This window comes from Struthio camelus, chromosome W (genome assembly GCF_040807025.1).
Source record: "Struthio camelus isolate bStrCam1 chromosome W, bStrCam1.hap1, whole genome shotgun sequence".
In the NCBI taxonomy this organism is placed as follows: Eukaryota; Metazoa; Chordata; class Aves; order Struthioniformes; family Struthionidae; genus Struthio; species Struthio camelus.
The window spans coordinates 57,745,643-57,762,368 of NC_090981.1; the positions used below are offsets into that span (position 1 = coordinate 57,745,643).

Below are 16,726 nucleotides of genomic sequence, written 5' to 3' on the forward strand. Positions count from 1 at the left end.
AGAAGGGCCCTTTGAGAGAGCGCGGAGGCGACTGCTGTTATTGCAGCGCTCTGCGGTGTGCGCCGCGCGCGAGGCCGGCGGGGGCCTCTGTTTTTCCTGGCTGGGGCCGGGGTGCCGCGAGCCGGGGAAGCGGCCTGCCCTCGGCTAGCCGGAGGCCCCCGGCGGCGATGGCTCCCGCCGCCGGGCGCCAGGCAGCCGCGGCGCGTCAGCCCCGGGCCAAGCCGGCACCCGCTGCCGGAAAGGAGCCCTTGGAGGTGGTGGTCCAGGGGCTGGCGGCCCGGGGGTCAGGACCCCAACGGGACGGCCGTGGGGCGGCAGCCCGGCGGTCGGCACCCCAACGGGACGGCCGTGGGGCAGCAGCCCGGGGGTCAGGACCCCAACGGGACGGCCGTGGGGCGGCAGCCTGGATGTTGGTACCTCAACGGGATGGCCATGGGGCGGCAGCCCAGGGGTCGGCACCCCAACGGGATGGCCGTGGGGCAGCAGTCCAGCAGTTGGCACCCCAACGGGATGGCCATGGGGCGGCAGCCCAGGGGTCGGCACCCCAACGGGATGGCCGTGGGGCAGCAGTCCAGCAGTTGGCACCCCAACGGGATGGCCATGGGGCGGCAGCCCGGGGGTCGGCACCCCAACGGGACAGCCATGGGGCAGCAGTCCAGCAGTTGGCACCCCAACGGGATGGCCATGGGGTGGCAGCCCGGGGGTCGGCACCCCAACGGGACAGCCATGGGGCAGCAGCCCGGGGGTCGGCACCCCAACGGGACGGCCATGGGGCAGCAGTCCGGCAGTTGGCACCCCAACGGGATGGCCATGGGGCGGCAGCCCGGGGGTCGGCACCCCAACGGGACGGCCATGGGGCAGCAGTCCGGCAGTTGGCACCCCAACAGGATGGCCATGGGGCAGCAGCCCGGGGGTTGGCACCCCAATGGGACGGCCGTGGGGCAGCAGTCCGGCAGTTGGCACCCCAACGGGATGGCCATGGGGCGGCAGCCCGGGGGTCGGCACCCCAACGGGACAGCCGTGGGGCAGCAGCCCGGGGGTCGGCACCCCAACGGGATGGCCATGGGGCGGCAGCCCGGGGGTCGGCACCCCAACGGGACGGCCGTGGGGCAGCAGTCCGGCAGTTGGCACCCCAACGGGATGGCCATGGGGCGGCAGCCCGGGGGTCGGCACCCCAACGGGACGGCCGTGGGGCAGCAGCCTGGGGGTCGGCACCCCAACGGGACGGCTGTGGGGCGGCAGCCCTGGCTCCCGCTGGAGCTGCTGGAGCACATGTGGGCGCCTCGGGCCAGCTGACACATCCCCCTCCGCTCCCCCTCCCTGGCTCTTTTGGGAACTTGCGTCATTTGTGATAGTCTTTGGCGAAGGAACGAAAACAACCCTCCGTCCCCCGCGCGCCGAGCCCCTGCCCGCCCCACTCCCCAGACAGCCCCCGGGGCCTCCCAGCCCCACGGCCCCCCAGCCCCACGGCCCCCTTCTGCACCCTGCAGGGCTGGGAGCGCCACACCGGCGCTGCCCGCGGAGGGTGGGCACGTTTGGGGACTGACAAAATCAACGTGGCCAAGGACAAAACGCGGTTGCAGATGTTCATGGCCCAACCTCGTGTCCACCATCTGCAGAGCGTGGCGCTGGGCTGAGGGTCGGCCAAGCCGGTGGGAAGCGCTCCGGCATGGCCCCGAGCTCTCAGGTGGCACCACACGTCCCCACATCCCCAGTGGAGCCCGTGGAGGGAAACGCTGCACCGTGGTCCAAGTGCACAGCTCCGCAGACAGTTGCGTCTTCGATGAGGTCAGGAGAAGGAGCAACTCTTGTGTTTCTGACCTCCCTGCTCCGGAGCAGCAACCACCACCCTGAAACATAGCAATGTTTGCACAACATGCCCTTTTTTGGCTCTTCTGTGATTGCTTTCTCCACTGAGAGCTGCCTTGTGAGCAACACGCAGAGCTCCTCTCCTGCCAAGGTGCGTTCCTGTAGCCCTTGCTAAGCCCTGGGAGAACATGCACTGGTGAGCCGCTGCCCGGAGAGGCTGTTGCAGCTCCCTCATGCTGGGCAGCTCGTGCTGGTCCCCTCCAGCAGTCCTGTTGCGCTGCCAGCCTTGAGCCGGGCCCTGGGTCCTCCCGAGCCTTCGCCACAAAACACCCGTGGAGCCTCGGCTGTTCGCATAGCCACCCATCCACTGCCACCTTCCTCCTGTGCACGGGCACTGCTCAGTCCCACCATCTCCTGGGGATGCCTACCCATCTCTGGGATCTGCACCTCACTCTCAGGATCTGCACCCCATCCTCGGGATCTCCACCCCGTCCTTCGGATCTGCACCCCATCCTCAGGATCTCCACCCTGTTCTCAGGACCTCCACCCCATCCTCAGGATCTGCACCTCACTCTCAGGATCTGCACCCCATCCTCGGGATCTTCACCTCGTCCTTCGGATCTGCACCTCATCCTCAGGATCTCCACCCTGTCCTCAGGACCTCCACCCCATCCTCAGGTTCTCCATCCCCTCCTCGGGATCTCCACCCCATCTTCAGGATCTGCACCCCATCCTTGGCATCTCCATCCTGTCCTCAGGATCTTCTCACTGTCCTCAGGATCTGCACCCTGCCTTTAGGCTCTCCAAGCCCATCCTCGGGATCTGCACCCCATCCTTGGGATCTCCAAGCACGCCTGTCGCTCCCAAGGCACCCAGTGCAGGTGGTGCTGGACTGGCCCACGTCTGAGAGCGGCCCCAAACCCAGCCCCAGCTCAAGCTAAGGCAAGAGCAGTTCCCAGCACCAGCCCTTTGTGACTACAGTCCAAGCCAGGAATTACAGAGATAGGGGCACAACGTGGATGTGCTGTGTAATCCACTTATAATTATTATATACATAGACTTTTAAAAGTGCCCCTCTCACAAACATCAATTTGGTATGAGACCAGACCAGCTGGAAGAAAGGATTTGAATGCAAAACTGCACCGGGGAGCTGCTAAAGGGCGTTTCACTGGATGTCCCACGAGGCAGCATGGGCCACTGTGGCCTCGGACCCCCCCAGCCGCTCTCCCAGGGTGAGGGGAGCAGCAAGGACACCGTCGCAGGGAGCTGAAGGGGGTGTGAGCCCTGACGGGTTGAAGGTGACGCTCGTGCCCTCCAAGCACTGGCAGCCTGGCCAGCACGTGCCCGTCACCGGAGGAGGGAAGGAGCAATGTCCAGCCAGTGTTTTGAAAGTGAGTTTGCACCCAGATTCCTCATGCGAAAAAAAAGTGGGAGAGGACAGGCCGGCCCCAGCACATCGTGCCCGCAGGTCTCCCAGGGACGCTGGCGCTGGGGATTCGGCTGCAGTGCGCTGGGCACGGTTTCATCCAACCTTTGCACTCACTTCTGCTGGGGGAAAGGAGCCGTTTCCCCACCCACCCACCCAGCCCCGTGGGACTGTCAAGCCCTGAGGTCCAGGGCTCCCCTGCCTCCTGCTGAGCTGCTGCCTTTCGGGGCTGAGCGGGGAGCCTCGTGCCACGGGGCATCTCGCGAGGAGGAGGAGGAGGAGGAGGAGAAGGCTCAGCCGAGCCGTGGCGGAGAGGGGCTGGCGGGCAGGAGCCCCCCGTCAGGGGCTGCGCGGGGGCCGAGGATGCTAACGGGCTCGCGCCTGCGTCCCACTGCCGGCCCGGAGCTATTCTTAGCTCCTTGACGGAGGGGCCTGGAGGGCAGGCGGCGTGCGCCCAAGGAGCCCCCCTCGCTGGGGACCCCGCTCCGTCCGGCCGCTCCGGGCAGCCCGGCAGCGACCCCGCGTGCTGGCGAGCCGAGCCGCGTGCCGAAGCTGAACAAACCTGACATTATGCACGCCAGGCTGCGGTCCCCCGCGCGGCACCACCCTCTCCCGAGCGGCCGGGCCGGCGGTGCCAGGTGGGCTGCGCGCAGCGCCAGCCCCGGCCCCGCTGCTAAATATAGCGCCCGGCCCCGAGCTCGCGGCCAAGCAAACAGCCGGAGCGGGAGGCACGGCGCGGGGAGCGCGCCGGCGGCCGGGCGGCGCGAAGGGCTGCCGCGCGAGCGGTCGCGCGTCTGGCCTTGGGGCCGTTTGCACACCGTGGGGGGGTTTCCCGGGCACGGCTGGGGGCTCCTCCAGAGCCACCTCGTCCCACCCTGGGGGCTCTGCTGTCGCAAAGGTCCCCGCTGCCAGGTCCTCTCCAGGTGAGGAAGCCACCAGGGAGCTGCCGAGGGTGGGATGGGGCCCGTCCGTGTCCCTCAGGACTAGAGGGCAGACACCCAGAGCCTCGGAGCAGCGTCTCCCGCCTGCAACCCCGCCACCGCGGCCCTCCCCGACCCCCCCGTTGCCCAGCTCGCCGCCAGCGACGGAGAAGTCCCGGGGCAGCAGCAGCCCCTTCTGCACGCGCTGGGCCTTGGAGGGGGCGGCGCGGTTCACCTGGTGCACCCCGCGCTGCTCGGCGGCGTGCCCGGTCGGGTCGCGGGTGCTCAGCACCTCCGGCACCCACCGCGCCGGGCTGCCCGGCTGCCGGCAGAGCTGCTCCGCCGCGAGGCCTCCTCGACGGGCAGGGGGGCACGTTCTCGCCCCCGGAGGTGGCCAGCAGCTCTGCAAACGAGACGGGGTGGGAGGTTTCCTTGGGGCGGCTGCAGGCTGGTCCCCTCCTCCTAGGATGCCCATGCACCCTCTGGTACCTACCTCCCCCGGGGCTTTGCCTCTTCTAGACCCCATCTTTGGGTTTCCACCTTGCCCCGTCCTGGGCACCCGCCGCAGCCAGATGCAGCCCCCCCACGTGCCCACCCCAGCCTCCCCAGCGGGCAGTGCCTTTTTTGCGGTCGGTGATGAAGACGTAGCCCTCCGCGTCAATGCAGCACACATCCCCAGTGCGCAGCCAGCCGCCGCCGTCCAGGGCTTCCCGCGTCTGCTCCGGGAGGCTCAGGTAGCCCGCGAACGCGTGCCGTCCCCAGACGCACAGCTCCCCGGCGCCCGACGCGTCCTGCCGGTCGATGCGGCTCTTGCAGCCCTTCCTCTCCTTCCCGCAACCGGGCTGTTGGGGGGCACCCGGCCCTCCACGCCCCAGCCGGCCCGCTCACCCGCACCGATCCAGCCCCAGCTCCTGCTGCAGCACCAGGCAGTCGGCCAGCCGGAAACCCCAGGGCGCTGAGCCCTCGCTGCGGGGACGGCCCGGGTCAGGCTTGCAGGGTCCACGGGTGCCGGGGGTGCCAGCCGCGCACGGAGCGCTGCGTGCTGGGGGCTTGCGTGGGCTCTGCCCCCCAGACCCACAGCCCTGCGCCAGCAGCAACCCGCGCGGGGGCACTGCTGTTCCCCTGCAGCCTGCGCAGAGTCCCGTGCCCAGCGTCGCCCTTGTGCACGGCCCCACGCCCACCCTCCCCGTGGGTGCTGCCTGAACCCACCCTGCCCACGGGTGCTGCCTCGTGCCCACCCTCCCCATGGGTGCTGCCCTGTGCCCACCCGTGCAGGTGCCCGGCACTGGCCCGCAGCCCCACGCCCCAGCCCAGCTCAGCAGCAGCCTCTTGGGCAGCAGTGCCGCCTTGAAGGCATCTTCCAGCTTCTCCTGCATCTTCTCCCAGATGCAGGGAGCCCTGGCACGATGCACAGTGCGAAGAAGCAGGCAATCGCCCCCCAGTTCTCCCCAGCAGCCCCACGGCCGCTGTCCGTGGGATCACCTTGAGAGCATCGGGCTGGGCGAAATACACGGTGCCCCCGACCCACATGGGCATCCAGATGTCCACGAACTGGGCGGCGACGTGGCTCAGGGGCAGGTAGCTGAGGGTCACCTCCCCCTCCTGCAGCCCCAGCACCTCCGCCAGCCTCTCCGTGGGCCAGGTGAGCTGCGGCGGGCACAAGCGTCAGGATGCATCCCCGGCGGAGCAGCCCCCATCCTCCCGCTGGCTGGGGTGCCCCAAGCCCCGGGACGGCGACGCTCACGTCGTCGCGGCTCAGCACGACCCATTTGGAGGCGCCCGTGCTGTAGACGAGGGTTGGCTCGCAGCGAGCGCGTGACGGCGTTTGGCTCTGCCTGGCCCAGCTCCCGAACTGCTCCCGCTGCGGGAAGGTGACGGGTGAGGCAGGGGCAGGCCAGCCCCGGGGCGGTGACAGCGGCACCCGGGCGCAGCCCCCGAGGCGCCCACCGAGTACGCGTTGGGCAGCTTCGCTGGCACCGGCTGCCGGTATTGCACGATGGCCGTGAGCTCGGGCAGCAGCTCCCAGACCTGCGGCGAGGCCGGAGCGGGGGGTCGGCCGGGCACGGCGCCCTGCATCGCCCCGCGGCCCGGGCACCCGTCACCCGCAGGATCTTGCAGAGCTGCGCGCGGCCCAGCTGGGGAAGGAGCTGGGGTGACGCCGGGCGCGCTGCCCGGCAGGGACCAGCCGCTGCCCGTTCCCGAGGGGCGGAAACGCCGTGGCGGGCAGGGAAGCGGCGCGGGGACCCTCCTGCCACCGCGGAGAGAGGAGCCGAAGGCGCCCGGGGCTGGCGCGCCCCATCCCGACGTCCCGTCCCGTCCCGTCCCGGGATGCAGGCGCCAGGCAGGCAGGGTGGCCGGTCACGCTTTATTGGGGAGGTGGCCGGGGTGGGGAGGGGGGTGGCGGGCGCCGCTCAGCCCGGGGGCCAGCCCAGCTGCCGCCCGCCCAGCACGTGCAGGTGCAGGTGGTAGACGGACTGGGCGCCGTGCTTGCCGTCGTTGACGACTGTCGAAAAGAGAGGGCAGGGGGGGTTAGGGCGCGCGCCTGGCCCGTGCCCACCCCCCCCGCGGGACGCGACCCGGGGCCGCGCCGCCCCGACTCACCCACTCGGTAGCCGTCGGCCAGTCCCTCGGCCCGCGCCGTGCGGCTGGCCACCAGCAGCAGGTGCCCCAGGAGCTGCGAGCGAGGCAGCGAGAGGGTCAGGCGCCGGCGTCGCCCGGCCCCGGCCCCGCGCCGGGGGGACTCACCTCCGCGTCCTCGGGTCCCACGCGGCTCAGGCGGGCGATGGGCCGCTTGGGGATCACCAGGAAGTGGACGGGCGCCTGCGGGGCCACGTCGCGGAAGGCCAGGCACTGCCGAGAGAGCGAGCGAGCGAGCGGGCTGAGCTGGGTGCCCTCGGGGGCAGCCCCGGCCGGGGGGGGCTGCCGCTCGCCTCGCTGCCCCCCTCCCGCTCCCCTTTACCTGGTCGTCTTCATAGAGGATGGTGGCGGGCACGGTGCGGGCGATGATCTTGCTGAAGACGGTGGGCTGCTGGCCCAGCTCCTCGCCCGCCGCGGCCGCCCGCTGGGCCTTGCCCACCTCCCCGTCCTGCCCGCCGGGCGCCACGTACCACCTCTAGGGCACCGAGGCACAGGGAGGCCTTACAGCCCGGCCCGCCGCAGTCAGGGCCAGGCATGGGGCACGGGGACCCCATGGCTCGGGGCCCTGGGCCTGCGGGCAAGGGCTGGCGGGGAGACGCATGGGAGGGATTGCAGGGGGTGCAGGCAAGGTGTTGTGCAGGGGGTGCGAGCAAGGTGTTGCAGAGGGGGTGCATGCAAAGCGTTGCAGGGGGTGCAGGCAAGGTGTTGCAGGGGGGGTGCATGCAAAGCGTTGCAGGGGGTGCAGGCAAGGTGTTGCAGGGGTGCATGCAAGGCATTGCAGGGGATGCAGGCAAGGCATTGCAGAAGGGGTGTATGCAAGGCGTTGCAGGGGGTGCATGCAAGGCGTTGCAGGGGGTGCAGGCAAGGCGTTGTGCAGGGGGTGCGTGCAAGGCGTTGCAGGGGTGCATGCAAGGCGTTGCAGAGGTGGTGCATGCAAGGCGTTGCAGAGGGGGTGCATGCAAGGCGTTGCAGGGGTGCATGCAAGGCGTTGCAGAGGGGGTGCATGCAAGGCGTTGCAGGGGTGCATGCAAGGCGTTGCGGGGGGTGCAGGCAAGGCGTTGCAGGGGGTGCATGGCGGGGCAGCAGAGGGCTGCACGCGAGGGCTGCCAGCAGGGCGCACGCCAAGGGTTGCAGGGAGAGGCCCGTCAGGGCTGGCAGGCGGCTGCGGGCAAGGCGAGGCCCGGCCCACGGGCGGCAGGGCCGTGCAGGTGCGAGTGCGTGGGGCAGCTGCGGGGGGGGGGGAGGGCGGTGCACGGCAGTGCTCACGCGCGTGCTGCATGGGGGCGCTGCGCGAGGAACCTGTGCACCTGCGCACACGCATGCGCCCAAGGCTCGGGGCACGCACCCACGCGTGTCAAGGGCGTGTAGATGTGTACGCAAGCCTACACCCCCCGCGTGTTGGGGCGCGCCCCACGGCCCCCGCGTCCCACGACCATGGGGGGGGCGAGGACCGCCGGGCCCTCCTCCCCTCTGGGGTACCCACGAAGGCACCGCGGGTGGCCAGCGCGCGCCCTGCGCCCGCGCGCCCTTCCCGCGCCCCGCGTACCTGCCCCGCGCGCGCCCCCCACGCGCGCAGCGGCGCCACGCGCACCAGCCCCCGCGCCAGCGCCGCCATCGCTGCGGCCCGCGCGCGCCAGCCCCGCCCCGCCACCCCCATTGGCTCCCGCAGCTGCCACTCTCAAGCCCGATTCCGGCGCCTTAAAGGGCCCGTACTCCCCCACGCGCGACGCGCGGCCGGCATGAGACCGCGCGCAGCGGCACAGCCGCCATACGGAGCGCCTCGTAGGAGCTGCGGGCACCTAAGGCAGAGCGGGGCAGGCCGGGCAGCTTCCCCCACAGAAGAAAGCAGGCGAGACTCCCACTGGTGTCCCGCGAGCCTGGTGGCCCCGAGCGCTCCCGGCACCACGCGGTCCCCCCACCAAGGACGCCACGAGGGAACGCTGCCCCACGACCACTTTATTGGGGGCGAGGGGGGTTCAGAAGCCCATGCGGGGGCGCTTGCGGCGGGGCTGCGAGCCGGCCGCCGAGAGCTGGCTCTGCGAGGAGGGGATGCAGAGCTGGCTGGAGAGCTGGCTGGAGGGCGGCTCGGGCGGCAGCTCCGCGGGGCCCTCGGCGCACACGGCCAGGTAGTCCCGCAGCATCTTGCGCCGCTCCTTGGGGATGCCCCGGGAGCGCAGCGTCTGGGAGGAGAGCAGGGGCTCGGCAGGGGGTGGCGACGGGGGCCGCTGGCAGTGGGTGCTGCCACCCGGCGCGGAGCCCCCCCAGGCCTCCGCGAAGATCTGGGGCAGCGCGTCGGGGTGCCCGGGGGACAGCGGGGGGCCCGGGGCCGAGCTGGGCGCCCCGTCGCTGAGCTCCGACAGCTCCGACTGGTAGGTGACGGAGGAGGTGAAGCTGGCCGACAGGCTGCGGTGCCCCCGCGCCTGCTTCTGCCGCCGCCGGCGCTCCCGCAGCGCCCGCTGCCTCTGCGCCACGTTCAAGCCCAGCCGCTCTTCCCACCAGCGGCTCCAGTCCCCGGCCCAGGCCGCCGTCAGCCGGGTGCTCAGGGCGTCGGGCCACGCCGCCGGCTCCACGGGCTGGGGCGAGGGCTGGGGGTCGGGCCCCGGGTCCCAGCGCGGGATGCAGCCCCGCTCCCGCATGGTGCGGCGCAGCTGCTGGCGCGCCTGCGTGTGCAGTTCGCTGGCCCCGGCCGGTGGCCCTAGGTCCTTGCTGGTGAAGAGGCGCTTCTGGCTGATGGTGGGGGGCCCCCGGGCCCCAGCGTGCTGAGGCAGGTGCCGACAGTCCCTGAAAAGCGCCTTCAGCCAGCGGCGGTACCGCGCGGTGGCGGCCGGGCTGGGCACAATCGGCGAGGGATGGGGGCTGGCACGGAGCTCCTCCGGGTGCTGGGCTTCCTCTGGAGCTGCTGGTGTGCCCACGTCCTCTTCCTCCTCGTTGACAATCACCTCCAGGTTGGACAAGTAGAAGGTCTCCTCCTCCTCCTCGCCACCAGAGCCGGGCGCGCTGCCCAACGGAGCCTCCAGCACAGGGGAAGCGCTGGGGACTGCCGCATCCTTGTCCCCACGGCTGGGAGCCCTGGGCTGCGCTGCGTCATGCGTCAGGGTTTGGTAGAAGATGTCCCCAGCCTCGGAGAGCTGGAAAACCAGCAGGGACTCCCAAGGTCCTTGCGCCTGCTGCACTGCCGCTAGCCCTGCGGGGACAGACAGGGGATAGCCACCAGCCACCGAGGGACAGAGGAAGGAAGGTAGGGCAGCAGCTCACGCTGAGCCCCCCAGAGCAGAGCCAACCTCCATCAGGTTGCTCAGGGCCTGGCCCCATCGAGGGCTGAGGGTCTCCACGGATGGAGGTTCCCTCTCTGGGCCCTGCTCCAGGGTTTAACTGCCCTCATGGGAGATACATTTCACTCAATGGGAATTTCCCTGCATGTGACTTGTACCACTGTCCTGTCTTTGGCTCTCCAAGGCAGCCTTGGTGTCTCTCCAAGCCCACGAGGCCACCGCCAACAGCAAGGAGACCTCTTCGTCGTCCCTTCCCCAGGCTGCCCAGCCTGCCTGCTGCTCTCAGCCTCCCCGGCCGCCCCGATCCCCAGCCCCTCGGCACTTTGGCTGACCTCGCTCCTGGGCAGTTAATTTCTCATCAGCTCCAGCCTGCCCTGGCGCGTGGAGCTGCTCGGGATTTTGCTTTTGCCTTTTCCAGCCCCATGCCAGAGCCCTGCAAGGGCTGTACCCTCCCCACCACCCCCGGGGCTGCCCAGCCGTCGCCCGCCCAGCAGGGAGGCAGCTTTGGTGCAATGTCCTGCCCCGAGACCCGCACGCCCCCAACTCGTGGGACACCCACCAGCAGCTGGGGCGCCGAGGCGCTGCTGGAGCAGGTGGTGCCGGTGCGGGAGCTGCGTGGGCAGGTGCTGCAGGCAGCCAGAGATGCTGTGCAGCTTCTGCGGAGACCCGGCAAGCTGGCAGGCCGACTTGCTGCCCCCTGTGGAAGGATGTGATGACATTGCTCAGTGATCCCTGGTCACCACATGGCAGCTGGCCCCACTGCCGATCAGCACAGGAGGCGGGCAACCCCTTTTCTGCCAGGCCTGGCACCCAGAGGATGCCCTGCCCCGGCCAGGTCTGCAGCACACAGCACCCCCAAATCGCTCGCAGCCCCATCTCTCACCTGTGTATTGCAGCAGCAACAGCTCCTGGGTGTGAGGCGCGCCAAGCAGCACCTTGTGGCTCCTGCCGGGGCCCCCTGGCACCACGTGGGCAAACAGCGGGGGGTCCTTCATCATATGTGCCCACTTCAGCATGGGCACCAGCGGCAAGCGCTCGTCCATCACGTACACTGCAAACTGGGATGGGGCACGGCTCAGTGGGGCTCACACCAACACCCTGCGGTAGCCCCCACCCCGTATCAGCTGGGGACCCCCGTCACTTTCAGGGCTCACCACATGCTGGTCTCCCTAATGCCCAGGTGCTGGAGGAGGTAGCCTGGGAGCCAGGGCTGTGCTGGGGGTCCCCCCGAGCTGCCACCCTCCATGTCCCGCGACTGACCTGGGTGGCAACAAGGTGCTGGGAGGGGTGGGCCCTGCCCAGGTACATGGGCAGCACCACGCGCTCGCCCTGCTGACACCCGGCTTCCTCACCCACCTTGAAGAAATCAAAGTGGCATCTCCCAGGTGCCTGGAAAAGTGAAGCAGGATGCCATGAGCACGCAGCGGTGGGAGGCCCTCTCCTGCCACCCACGTCCAGACAGGCTGGCTGGCCCTGAGGCAGCCCCGCGCTGATTGCCTGCTCACTCCCAGGCTCACCCGCATGTCCAGGCACTGCAGGCCGGTGCGGTCAGCACAGCTCAGCACCCGCGGGTGGGCAGTGAACTCGCTCCAGCGCCAGGGTGAATGGTCCCGGAAAAACATGGTCTCGGGGTCCCGGCGGAGCTGATGCAGCCTAGGGGAAAAAGCCACTGCTGTCACAGCTGGGCCTGAGGCAAGCGGAGAGCAGAGGCCAGAGCTGTCTCTCTCCCAAGGACCACATCACCACCCCACTCCTGAGAACCAGCGGTTTGTGCTGGCCCCCTCCAGCCTATGTGCCCGGCCTCACCCCGTCTCCACGCTCCAGAGGTAGACAGCTCCGCTCTGCGTGCAGACAGCCAGCTCCCCGGGGAGATGAGGGCTGCGAGAGAAGGGCAGGGCTTCACCACGGGGGCAGTAGCACCTGGCCCCAGGGAAGAGGGATGCAGAGGCAGGTGCCGAGCCCATCCGCTACGCCCCGTTCCCCAGGTGCCTACCTGACTGTGAGGCAGGAGGCAGGCACGTTGGTGCGGATGACCTGCAGCGGGGTAGGGGCAGCGCCTGTCCTGCTCCGCACCCTCCAAACACCGCAGTGATAGTCTGAGCGGACACCAACAAAACCTGGTGCAGGACAGAAGAGGCATGTTAGAGGGAACAGCCCTGAGTGCAGGGGGAGCTCCCCGCTCCCTCCCTGACCTGGGGCTGGACGCAGGGTGCCTCCACTGAGGCTGGGGGACCAATCCCAGGACCAGGCTCACCTTCCCCGTCCATCTGGGTGGCAGCCACCTGCCGGATGCGTCCGTTGAGTTCAAACTGCACTGGGGAGCCCCGGGTGCGGGGCACCTCACCCAGCACCACATCCTGAAAATCTGGGGTGCTGGCTAAGGGCGGTGCGACACCAAACTGCCGTGGGGACACCCCCCCAGGACCCTTGGGAGAAGGATACAGAGGTGGTTCATGGCCTGTCCTCCAGGGTACACCAGACAGCCCATGCGTGTGCCTGCGTCTTCGGGGGGCAGCCAGGCCAGCGCCCCCCCCGTGGAGCTGTCGTCGAAGAGCAGGCTGGCCCACTGCAGCACCAGTTCGTCGTGCACGCAGTCCGCCAGCAGGTCCACCGGCACCTCAAACAGCCAGTCGCGGCACAGGTGGGAGAACCAGCGGACGCGGGAGGTGAGGTGCTGCTGGGGGCAGCCGCTGCGGAGACAGCCAGTGTCAGGCAGGGCAGAGCCAGGCAGTTCATGAGCACCCACTCTGGGTGCAGAGAGTTAGGGCAGGGGAAGCCGGAGCAGAAAACAGGAGCTCCCCACTCCTCTCCAGAGCAGGCGACACTCACTGCCTGGCCTTCAGCCGGTTGATTTCCTCAATGAGGGATGTCATCCGGATGGTAGTGTCTCGGGCCTTTCTCTGTAGGGAAGAGACGGGGCAGAGGTTGGGGCTGGCAGCTGCAAGGCACAGGGTGAGGGGCAGCACTGTCACCCCTGGAGGGACACTGACCCTCAGCTTGGAGTTGCCCAGGTAGAAGTTCTTGTGCAGCAGCTGCCCCAGGGAGCCAAACGCATCTTCTGGGTGATCCACAAAGAAGTGGCCCAGCTGTGCAGGAAGGACAGAGCGAGGGTTAGGATGTACTGGGGTGAGATCAAGGCGCTGTTAGGAGACCAGGCTCCCCTCCCTGTGCTCAGACATGTTCCCTGGCTCCAGGGAAGTAACACTGCCCTGCAGCACTGTCAGTGGAAGAAATGCCGTAATAGGAAGGGCAGGGTACTGCACTTCTGCGTAACCCCACGACTCCAGAGGAACCCCCAGGGTGCCAGGCCAGCCTCCTAGAATAGGCAGGTCTTCAGCAAGAGGCAGTGTCCAAGATCTTACCTGCTTGGTGAAGTCGAGGGCAGCTCCAGACTTGCCTGACCGGAGTTTCCTGCGAAGGACCCCACGGTAAAGGATGTCCTGAGGCATGAGTGAGGGGACCCAGGAGCCTGCAGGAAAAGGGCAGGACTCGACTGGTACTGCGGCAGCAAGCCTTAATTTCCAGGAAGCCGCGTTGGGTACAAAGAGCAGAGAGACCGGACAGCACTGCTGGGGAACAGCTCACCCACCCCCAGCAAACACCACTGGGGCAAACGCCAGGGAGAGGGGAGAGCTGATGGAGATAGAAGGGCTGGAAACCCAAACCTCGGAGCACCTCGGAGCAGCTTGGGATGAGGGTCTGAAGGCAGAACAGGGAAGCACGCCTGAGGAAGCACGTCCCTTCCCACCCCCTTCCAGCCTGCCCTGCAGAGCCCTCACTCGCATTGGGGGGTAGGAAGGGCACAGCAGCGACGTCAGCAGGCTCCCAGCTCTCGCCCGTCCTGCCGCAGCGGGGCGCAAACGTTGTCTCAGCCTGGAGAGACACAAGGTGAGACACAAGCCCGCGCCACCTCCCTGCTCACCCCCACAGTGCCCCAGTGCAGCTCACGTTGGCTGTGCTGCCCCGTCCCACTCCCTCCCTGCCAAAGCACCCGGATTCGGGCTGCAGACCCCGCACACAGGGCAGGGCTGGAAACGCAGGCGGAAGAAGCTGCAGCACAGCTCCTCTTCTTTGTGTGGGGCTCTGACCCCCCCACCCGACACCCCACCACACCAGATGCCCCCCACCGCGGGGCAGGACGGGCTCTGCCCGTGGCCTCACCGCGTGCAGGCCGGGGCAGGCGTCCAGCAGCTGCCCGTACTCGCCCCAGCCAGCTGCCGGAGCGATGCCCCCCTCTTCTCTGGGGGGACCGGCGCCGAAGTAGGAAGGGAAGAGGGTGGCCGGGAACTCCATAACGCGCCTGGCAGGAGACAGACACCCAGCTCGGAGGCGGCCCCGGCGCTCGGCCTGCTCCCCGCGGCGTGCCCCACGGCGCCAGGCACCCCCAGGACGGGGGCATGGGATTGAGCCAGGGCAAGAGCCCTGGGGGGGGGAGCTGTACCCCAAGAGAGTGCAGGGGGTGATGGGGAAGGGGCTGCCCAGGGTCGGGGGGTTCCTGTGCCGCGGGGAGGCTGCAGCTGAGGAAAAGGCTGTACCGGACGGTGCTCCGTGCTGGGGGGGGCTGAACTGGACTATACTGGGAAGGGGGGGTGATACACCAGAGGTGAGACTGTTTTGGAGAGGTGACCCGGGCCTGGAGAGTGGGGGGGGGGGGGGTTTGCCGGGGGAGCGGTACCGGAGAGGGTGCTCCGTGCTGTATCGGACACGAGACGATACCGGAGAGGATGCCCCGGACCGGCACGGCTGTACCGGGGGGGGGGGGGGGGGGGGGGGGGGGGGGGGGCTGCTGCACCGGGGGGGGAGGGGAAGCAGCCTGTACTGGGGGAAGGGGCCGGGCCAGGGTCAGGGGGCCCGAACCACGGCCGGGGGGGGGCCAAACAGGGTCGGGGGGGGGGGGTTGTACCAGGATGGGGCGGGGGGGAGTCACCCTACCCGGTCGAGGGGGGCCAGACCGGATCGGGGGCGCTGTAGGGGGCCGGGGGACCGGACGGGACCGGGTCGGGGGGGGCCGTACCGGGTCAGGGCCGCTGTACAGGGTCGGGGAACCGGACCGGGGGGGGGGGGGGTGTACCGGGCCAAGGGGGCCGGGGCGGGCCGGGGGGGGGCATATCCGGGTGGGAGGGGGGAGGGGCGGCCGTACCGGGCCGGGGGGGGTGGGGGACACACGTACCGCGCCGGGGTCGGGGCCGGGGGGGGGGGGGGGGCGGGGCGCTGCGCGCGCAGCTCCGCGCGCCGGCCGGAAGCGCCCAGCAGCGGCCGGACCCAGGCGGCGGCGGCAGAACGGCGCCGGCGAGAGCGCGGCGGCGACCGCGGAGCGCTGCCGCCCCCTGGCGGCCGGAGGCGGCGCGGCAGCGGCGGCGGGGCCCGGAGCCCCTCGACGCCGCCCCGACGGCAGCAGGATCCCCCGGGATCCCGGGCAGAGGGCGAGAGGCGCTGCCTGTGCCGGGCTGGACTCGTGTCCCCCGGCGGCGCGGACGGGTGGCGAAGCGGGCAGGGGGACGAGGCAGCCGGCAGGCGCCCGCCGGCCCCTTGCCCTGCTTTTGGCAGCGGCGGTGCCGGCACTGCTCGCCGCAGCCGTGGTCCCCGCTGCCCCCGTCCCGCCGGCGCCGTCCCACACACGTTGCAGCATCCTTTTATTGGTGGCTCCGGGGCGCCTACTCAGGTGGGCGCTGGGGATCTGGGGAGGGCAGAGGCAGCGCGTGCGAGCCGGACGGGCCGGGCGGCTCGGCCAGCAGGGCCTGGTACGCCGAGTCGTCGCTGAGCTTGCCCGTCAGGACGGCGTTCCTCAGCTCGGGCATCTCCGCAAAGAGCAGGTAGTTTTCTCCTGGGGGCAGAGAGAGGCGGTGCGGGAGGCAGGGTGCGGAGCCGGGGGCTACAGCCCCCCCAGGGCAGGCCCCGCTCCTCCTCCTCCTCCTCCTCCTCCTCTTCCTCCCCGTATACCGTAGGGCAGGCCACCCTGCTTCCGCGCTTCCGTGGTCTCGAAGAAAGTCTCGTGCTCCTCCCAGCGCCGGTCGCACGCCGCGCACAGGAAGGTGGACTCGAAGCACTTGCAGAAGCACCCTGCGGAGGGGACAGAGGGGCACGTGGGCATCGCCAGCAGGAGGCTGCCCCTCTGCATCTGGCCAGGGCCCCCCCCCCCCCCCCGAGGCTGCAGCCCTCTGGGTGCACCCAGGAGGCACCCGCTCGTTCGCACGCGCTCACCCGCGACGCGGCAGGGGCGGCTGGCTCTGGGCACGTGCTTCTCGTGGCTGTGCTCGCACCGGCACTTGGCGCGCCAGGCGAAGCTTTCCGGGGGGGCCCGTCGCCGCAGCCAGAACTCGCCCACGTCCTCGGGCCGCGAGGGGATGAAGGTGAAGCTCTGGCACTCGCAGCGCTCCGTGGCGCAGGGCACCGCTCCCTGCGTCTCTGCAGCACGGCACGTAGCCGTCAGCCCCAGCCCCTCGCAGGGGGGGAGCAGCACCTTACAGGGGTGGAGGGGTCCAGCTGGCTGGGAAAGGAGCCTGGGGGGGCTCACAGTGAGAGGGCTGTCAGGGTGCTCCCACCTCGGCAGCGCCCACACGCACCTGCATAGGCCTGGTGCTCGTTCAGCAGGTGCCCGCAGAAGCACTTGGAGTGGTCGCCCACGCGGAAGCAGTCCCACAGGTACTCGGGGCAGCGCCAGC

At 70.0% G+C, this 16,726-nt stretch overlaps 2 protein-coding genes across 5 annotated transcripts; both read right to left on the minus strand.

Annotated features, from left to right (window-relative positions):
* Nucleotides 1–6,506: 6,506 nt before the first annotated feature.
* Nucleotides 6,507–8,427, minus strand: LOC138064081 (uncharacterized HIT-like protein Synpcc7942_1390). Of its 2 annotated transcripts, XM_068924968.1 has the most exons (5): nt 8,339–8,427; nt 7,115–7,267; nt 6,901–7,005; nt 6,757–6,829; nt 6,507–6,658 (listed from the first exon to the last, which is right to left on the minus strand). In XM_068924968.1, the coding sequence occupies exons 1-5, from the start codon at nt 8,405–8,407 to the stop codon at nt 6,567–6,569; spliced, it is 492 nt and encodes a 163-aa protein (XP_068781069.1). In that variant the 5' UTR covers nt 8,408–8,427; the 3' UTR covers nt 6,507–6,566. The 2 variants fall into 2 exon arrangements, with proteins under 2 accessions (XP_068781069.1, XP_068781070.1); XM_068924969.1 differs by lacking the exon at nt 6,757–6,829 and having other exon boundaries at nt 8,339–8,422.
* Nucleotides 8,428–8,730: 303 nt separating this feature from the next.
* On the minus strand, nt 8,731–15,256 carry LOC138064253 (TATA box-binding protein-associated factor, RNA polymerase I, subunit C-like). Of its 3 annotated transcripts, none has more exons than XM_068925968.1 (15): nt 15,235–15,256; nt 14,226–14,364; nt 13,844–13,937; nt 13,427–13,533; nt 13,055–13,150; nt 12,894–12,964; nt 12,507–12,754; nt 12,319–12,429; nt 12,058–12,181; nt 11,871–11,942; nt 11,582–11,717; nt 11,325–11,453; nt 10,948–11,122; nt 10,624–10,761; nt 8,731–9,976 (listed from the first exon to the last, which is right to left on the minus strand). In XM_068925968.1, the coding sequence occupies exons 2-15, from the start codon at nt 14,355–14,357 to the stop codon at nt 8,769–8,771; spliced, it is 2,841 nt and encodes a 946-aa protein (XP_068782069.1). In that variant the 5' UTR covers nt 14,358–14,364; nt 15,235–15,256; the 3' UTR covers nt 8,731–8,768. The 3 variants fall into 3 exon arrangements, with proteins under 3 accessions (XP_068782069.1, XP_068782068.1, XP_068782070.1); XM_068925967.1 differs by having other exon boundaries at nt 13,730–13,937; XM_068925969.1 differs by lacking the exons at nt 13,844–13,937; nt 14,226–14,364; nt 15,235–15,256 and adding an exon at nt 13,740–13,820.
* Nucleotides 15,257–16,726: the final 1,470 nt, after the last annotated feature.